The sequence below is a fragment of the Amia ocellicauda genome, chromosome 2 (genome assembly GCF_036373705.1).
Source record: "Amia ocellicauda isolate fAmiCal2 chromosome 2, fAmiCal2.hap1, whole genome shotgun sequence".
Taxonomy (NCBI): Eukaryota; Metazoa; Chordata; class Actinopteri; order Amiiformes; family Amiidae; genus Amia; species Amia ocellicauda.
Window position 1 is genome coordinate 6,191,247 of NC_089851.1, and position 7,676 is coordinate 6,198,922.

The 7,676-nt window shown below is 39.0% G+C and overlaps 1 protein-coding gene across 1 annotated transcript; it reads left to right on the top strand.

The window, feature by feature from the left end:
* Nucleotides 1-1,063: 1,063 nt before the first annotated feature.
* klhl40b (kelch-like family member 40b) lies at nt 1,064-5,243 on the top strand. Its single transcript, XM_066716999.1, has 6 exons — nt 1,064-2,318; nt 2,666-2,826; nt 3,266-3,373; nt 3,881-4,066; nt 4,459-4,605; nt 4,765-5,243. The coding sequence occupies exons 1-6, from the start codon at nt 1,209-1,211 to the stop codon at nt 4,874-4,876; spliced, it is 1,824 nt and encodes a 607-aa protein (XP_066573096.1). The 5' UTR covers nt 1,064-1,208; the 3' UTR covers nt 4,877-5,243.
* Nucleotides 5,244-7,676: the final 2,433 nt, after the last annotated feature.

The following is a 7,676-nucleotide window of genomic DNA, read 5'->3' on the forward strand; positions in this document are numbered from 1 at the left end:
TAAATTCAGTCCAATAAATAGATAAATACTTTATGGATCATCTGCATTTCCTTATCTGTAGGCTAATCTTGTTTGGATTCCTGGTTATTTTTCAACGAACATAATCAAACACTTTATTCTTAAATCTACATATCCCAAAGGATTCTTACTTTGCGTAGGTTAAATCTCTGCTTGGTGTTGTCAGAAATCATTACGCAGCTTCCCTGTCACAAGATTGTTTTAATCTATCAGTGTGTTAAATGGGACAGCTTTTGATGATTTTAAAAGATATGTAAAAAAATGGTAACATAAATTGGAATTTTGATTTCAAAGAAAATACATGAATGTCAAAGCAGACATTTCTCTGGTCTCAACAAGGACACACACATACAATAGTGATGTATTGAGAGAATGCTAAAAGCAAACTGGGATCAAATTGATTGGAGACCCTGTAATGTATAATGATGTTGAGGCATGTCTGACTTAATGGTTCTTCGGTTACTGAGTGGGTTGATAAATTTAAACTACTGAATAAACTAATATGTGAACAGAGGCTTTTGTGAGATGATCGTCCCATTAACTTATTAAATGTTCACGTTTAAAACAGTTTTGGTGATAAGGGTGCACAGTGGAAGTGAACGTATCTGAAGTGAAACATTGCTGTATATCAGATTTGTTTAATTTGTTTCAAGGTAATTGATAACAGTCCTGGTATTCATTATTTATAACCACACAACGCATCTTCTAGTGAGCTACTGTGCTAAACGCCTGTTGAATAAATCATGTACATCAGTCACATTCACACTTTGAAGAGTGCGGTCATTTGTGTCTCACTGGAAAAGACCATTAATACCCTGCTTGTGGATCATGATGTCAGAGAAACACTCCTGCACTAGTGATTCGGTAGACGACAGGGAGAGCTCCTCTCTGGGGCATCTCAGCTGCTGCCTATGTCTGACTGATGGTGTATCTAAAAGGGGGATCATATTTCACATGCACCAATATGGATTCCTCGGCTTTGTGCAGCCCGGTCTATAAATACATCCCTGTAGATGTTTGAAGAACTCAGACAGCTGGGCTCGCAGGCAGTCCTGCTTTCTGAGACTCATTCCAGTTCGATCAAGTCTGCGTCTTTTTTCAGGCCTGGGCCTCGAATGAGAGAGAGTGCTGCCGCAGAGAGGTGACCATTGAGGAAGTCCTGTATTTTCTTCATCTAGAAAATAAGGAACATGGCTCTACCTGTGGATCCGATCGAAGAGCCGCGGTTGTACCAACAAACACTCCTTCAAGATGGACTCAACGACCTACTGGAAACAGACAAATTCATTGACTGTGTTTTAAAGGTCCAGGACGAGGAGTTTCCTTGTCACCGGCTCGTGCTGGCCGCCTGCAGCCCCTACTTCCGGGCCATGTTCCTGTCAGACATGGAGGAGAGCAAGAAGGGAGAGATAGTCCTTGAAGACGTGAAGCCTGGAATCATGGCCATGCTGCTCAAATACATCTACACGTCGGAAATCAACGTGACGGAGCAGAACGTCCAGGACATATTTGCAGCGGCCAACATGTTCCAGATTCCCTCCATCTTCACCGTCTGTGTCTCCTTTCTGCAGAAGAGGCTCGGCTTGAGCAACTGCTTGGCTATCTTTCGACTCGGTTTGATGCTGGATTGCCCACGTCTTGCCATTAGTGCCAGAGACTTCATTTGTGACCGTTTCCATTTGATATTAAGAGACCAGGACTTCCAGCAGATGTCTCCCACTGAGCTGGCGGCCATCATCACCACTGATTCCCTCAATGTGGAGAAGGAAGAGGTGATCTTTGAAGCTCTGATGAAGTGGGCTGCTCATGACAAGGACAACCGGATAAAAGTCTTGCCGGATCTGTTTGACTGTGTGCGTTTCCGACTCGTGCCCCGTGACTACTTTGCCAGCAAAGTGGAGAAGCATGAACTTGTGAAATCCAACCCAGAGCTTCTGAAAAAGCTGCAGATGGTCAAAGATGCCTACGAGGGAAAGCTTCCCGAAGTAAAGAAAGCTGAAGACAAGGTGTCTGAGGCCAATGGAGATGTAGTGAAGGAAGAAGAGAGTCTACTTCCGGGGATATTGAATGACAACTTGAGATTTGGCATGTTCCTGAAGGACTTGATGTTCATGGTCAGTGCCACAGGCGCTGTGGCCTATGACCCAGCAGGAAATGAATGTTACGTGGCCTCTTTATCTACTCGGATTCCTAAAAACCACTGTAGTCTGGTCACCAAAGAGAATCAGATATTTGTTTGCGGAGGACTTTTCTACAATGAAGAGATCCAAGACGATCCACTGAGCTCCTACTTTCTGCAGGTGTGTGAGCATTAGCTTTGTGCTTGTTTGTTTTTAATATATATAGATAGATAGAAATTGCCATTTGTTGTATGATGAGTCAACATATAAATGCAATATAAGTTTATGTAGGATTCAGAGCATACTGTGTCCTCAATTTCCAACAGGATTTAAGAACTAACAGAAGAGGTAAGGACTTGTCTCTGTTACAGCACTTCTGTAATTCAGCCTTGTCAATGTTTGTGTTTAAACTTCAATACAACTTTTCTTATGTAGAATATACCACATTACCCAGAAAATGATGTGACATTGGACCTTAGAAAATGACTTCAACAATAGGACAGTAAATTAGTCTGCTTTATCTGCAGTATGACCCCTTGGACTCAGACTGGTTAGGCATGCCGCCCCTGCCCTCTCCACGCTGTCTGTTTGGCCTCGGCGAGGGGGAAAATTCCATCTTCGTTATCGGAGGAAAGGAGCTGAAGGAGGGAGAGAAAACTCTGGACTCAGTCATGATCTATGACAGACAGTAAGTGTAAAGCTTGCATTACAATCAGTGTTGGTTCATGAAGGTTTACCACTGGATGGTGGAAATTCAAATTCAGACCAATTCATATTTTAAGTTAAAGCTGTATAGCATTTCTGTCATGCTATAAATACCAAACCAATGTTAACAGTTGCTGCGACTTCCTGATCTCTTCCCATTCCACTTCCACAGTCCAGAGGCAAGTGGGATTAGTTTCATTACACCCTGATTTGTTTTTTCTTGTCTTAAATTCTTAACAAACCCTACCTGAAAATTATAGTTGGCATCAGACAGAGAAAGGATGAGAAGATTAGACAATGCTTACACATTATTTTATACACCGTGCATAGCTTTAATTTAGAACTGAAAATACATCAGGTTGTGGCAACTGTTAAAGACTTAGTGATCCAGTCTTTCCTTGTTTTTCTATGTCTTTGTGCAGGTCCTTCAAATGGGGAGAGTCCGATCCACTTCCTTACGCAGTGTATGGCCATGTGACCGTGTCGCACAATGGGCTGGTCTATGTAATAGGAGGGAAAGGAGATAACAAGTAAGGGGTCTTGAACACATAGATGCATATAATTAAAAATATATATCAATCTGATGGCAAACTCTTTGGGGGTTGTTTTCATACTGTACAGCCTTAGTATTTGACTATATCTCACTATTGTCTTGTGGAAAACAGTTAATAGCACTTGCAGTTCCACAACAATGGTTGTAGGTGGCAATATGAGACTTTTTAAATACTATTAATCTTCATCATCATTACCGTTTGAAAGCTTTGGAAAAGATAGCAGTAACCACACAATACAACTTGCAATATATCCAAGAACATATGTAGTAATCTTTTAAGAGCTTACATTTCACTGTGCATTACTTATGGCCCTCCATTACTACTACTCAATGATTCATAATCCACAAAGTGGACAAAAGAGTAAATTTTTCAACGCCAATCCATTATTTCACTGACAGGCAATTCTTTAATCTACATGCTGGTGAATAACAATATAGATACAAAAGCTCTTCCTGGTTACATTGCTATTCTTATTTGTTTTAGGAAATGCCTGAAGAAGGTGTATGTGTATAATCCCAAAAAGTTTGAGTGGAAGGAGCTGGCTCCAATGAAAACGGCCAGGTCGCTGTTTGGTGGCACAGTCCTCAACGACAAGATCTACGTGGCGGCAGGAGTGACCGACACCGGCCTCACCAATGCTTTGGAAGTGTATGACATTGCCCGGAACAAGTAAGTTGGGCATCAATAATTGAAGTACAATTGTTTACATGTGTTTCTATGCTGTAAAATATATTTTTGTTGGTCTAGTGTTTCACTCCTTCCATTACTTCACTCTCAAATGATTGTGTTCTTTGCTCAGATGTATTTTCTGTAAATGTTGGTAAGCACTGAATGTTGTTAAAGGTTCCCCTTGTAAGAGCCACGATACAATACTGCATCTTATGCTGTCTCGCATTTTAAGCTCGTAAGATCAAACACTAGTGAGTTAATGAATGGATTCTGCACCTTCAACAATCAATGTTTTTCACTTGTGCACAAACATTTCCCCAGAGCATTGTACGGTTTAAAGAAAGAATTGATGTCTAGCCCAGGTGTGTTGATGAAGCTGCGTTTTCCTTCAGGTGGGAAGACTTCACCGAATTCCCCCAGGAGAGGAGCTCTCTGAGCCTCCTGAACCTGACCGGCTCTCTCTACGCCGTCGGTGGCTTCGCTATGATGCCCAACGAGTCTGAGGAACTGGTTCCCACAGAGATGAATGACATCTGGAAGTAAGTGTTGTAGTGGGTGAGATGACATGACGTTGCCAATGCTGTTTTGACTGAAGCTATACTGTATAAACCCTGTAGAAACAAATGAGAAGCCATCTTAAAGGTATTTCTGCAGCAGCAAATAGTTGTGAATGACCTGATCTATTTCGTTCTTCACAGGTATGATGAAGACGCAAAGCAGTGGACAGGCGTTCTCCGAGAGATTCGCTACGCCTCGGGGGCCACCATACTTGGTGTGCGTCTGAACACTCTTCGTCTGACCAAGATATGAGAGCCAGAGCAGTGTGGTGCCGAGGGGGGGGATTGTGCAGTGTTGTGAAGTCTAAGGAAGTGTGAACAAACAATTCACCGCACAAGTAAACATCGCTGCAATGTCAGTAAAGTTCACAGTACACCTGAATGATACATGATAGTCTAATAAATAGTATGTGGACAGGTTAGCGATAAAGTTACATTATTCTTCCAAGACTGTATTATTAGAGAAAGGTTTAACATTCATTCAAATGACTTCTTAACCCTCAAATTGAAACTGAAGTCCCAGTCTGTTACGCTTCAGCTGTATTCTGAACTCTGTCATTTTTCTGTGCACCGTAAGGAAAGCTCATTCTTATGGAAATTAAACGTTTCTTTTTTTTTAATCTTCTGCTTTTAATGGAGAATGTTATTTCACTAAAACATGTATTTTGATAATAATATAGGCTACAAGATATTCCTGTTGTCTGAAAAAAAGTTCTAAGACTGACCTTAAAGTTTCTGCATTTCAGTGAAGACATGTTTCTGTACTCCAGTCCTGAGGTGTAAAACGTCATATTGTATCTCTGACTTGAAGAATTTAATAAACGAGACAATCACATTTTGAAAACTTGTGTCCATGATGGGTTTTTCAGGAATCTATATAATTTTTTTTAAGCACCTTGTGATCAATTAATAACATACAATATCTTGGACTCAACCTTAAAAGTTAAAATTATGTAAATCCTCCTACCTTCATTTCATATTGCTATGTAACATATCTTGGGAAATGTTACTCAGAAGCTGAAATTGTGAGTTTAGTAGGAGCCCAATTCCGGTCTCACAGACATAAGGCATTACATATGAAAGCTGTGTCAGGTCAGATGATATTCTAGCATTTAAACAGTACTAAATAACCTATTATATCTGCATAATTTCACACATTATGGAAATAAAGATAGTATTTTTAATGGTGATCACGTGAAACAAATTCATCAGGCAGTGCAGCTGAGTTTCCATCCCAGCTAAGATCAATACACGAACATCAGAAATACAGCCTCGGATCTGCTGTTTCACTCTCTCGCCAATAGAGTGAAGTACAGAACTGTTATATATAATACATTTAATGAGCACATATACACTTTACAGATATATATCTATATCTATATCTATATCTAATATATATATCTACACACTATCATCACTATCAACCTGTATTGGTCCAGTGCTGGATGAAGGCTCCTCAAGATGTTGGCAATTGCTTCGATCTACAGCTTCTCTTTTCCATGTCACACCTGCAAAGTTCATAATTTAATCTTCCTATTTTCTATGTGGTTGTCTTTTCTGTTTTTTTCATCTCTTGGGATCCATTCGATAGCTTCCTTTGTCCATCTTTGATCTGTTCATCTTGTGATGTGTGCAGTCCATTGCCATTTTAACATTGTCACTTTCAGTGATGTCACATATTGTGGTTTGTTCTCAGATCCATTCATTTGTTTCATCTCCTATTGTTATTGTTAGCACACAGTTCTATCTGCAAGGAAAAATAATCCTGCAAAATAAAACAAGAGCAGAACAAATTAAAATTAATTAAAAAAAAAAAAAAGTGGTCCTCCCTCTACTTAATTTGGTCTTGGCTAGATTTTTTCCTTTTAAAAGAGTTTTTCCTTTTCCTCTCCAGACATAGATTTTGCCCTTGCTATTGTTTGAAAGACGTCTGGAGAGAAGAACTGCACACTGACATTTCCCACTGAAATCCAGAGCTTCTGGTAAAAATAATGACATTGCCATTAAAGTGCTAAATGTGCAATGAAAAAGCAAGCGATAATTTCAAACTACTTATTAACTGACATTTTGAGTACAATGCTTTATTCCTTCTTTCCTCCAAGAAATAAAAGCTAGTACCAAAATCACTCATATTCTGAAACAGTGCATTTCAAATGTTCAAACTCAAACTGATACAATATGGCAAGTAAATATCCCGGAAAATATTTCAACACAAAAAACAACATAAATTATTAATAATCTTGGATTAATTAATTGAAATGATGTATTTATGTACATTCACTTAAACTAATCACAACAGATTTATATTTATCTATGTTAATATTTTTGTATATTTTCAAAGACTGGTTGTCTATATTAGAATGTAACCTAGCCATCACAAGTTATAGCTCCACCTATAGATATCAATGCTAGTTTATTTAAAGTATTTAAATGTAATTACTGAACATACAAATCACTGGTGCTATTGAGTTGGAATATAACCGAAGGTCTGAACACTTTAAATCTCATGAGTAAAGCAGTCTATGGTCCAAAGAGCTAATGATGCACTCTCGAGTTAAGTCTTTAACACATAGATGCATCCAATTAAAAATATATATCAATATATCAATGGATCATGTATGTAACCCTGTCACTGCAGGTGATCCACCAGATGAGGACATGCATAAATATATGGTTAATAGTTGCCGTAGTATCTATTAATTGCTGTTACTTCACGTGAGTTCAAATGTCTTTAGTTTGGAACTGACCTTGGGGAGAAATTGAAAACATGGTATATATTAGGAGGTGAAAAAGTACAATTACAGAGAGAACAGAAGCACAGACCTGTGTATCACAAATATGAAAGAGCAGGTGCACAATATGACACACAGTGGGGGTGTATTAGGGCTGGATGATTGTCGCTTTTTGGTGAACTTTCCAGAATAATCTAGTTCACATTCTACATAACATAAATAGCACATATAACAACAATGAGAATGAAATATCACAATCTTTGATAACTCTCTTCTCCCAGGTCCTTTAATTGACCACAGAAATAACCACACATGACCACA

Bases quoted from the DNA above. Each gene is read 5' to 3' on its own strand.
- klhl40b (XM_066716999.1), top strand. From the start codon at position 1,209: ATGGCTCTACCTGTGGATCCGATCGAAGAGCCGCGGTTGTACCAACAA. The intron at 2,827-3,265 runs GTAAGTGTAAAG...GTCTTTGTGCAG, and splicing joins GTCATGATCTATGACAGACA to GTCCTTCAAATGGGGAGAGT. The intron at 4,606-4,764 runs GTAAGTGTTGTA...CGTTCTTCACAG, and splicing joins GAGATGAATGACATCTGGAA to GTATGATGAAGACGCAAAGC.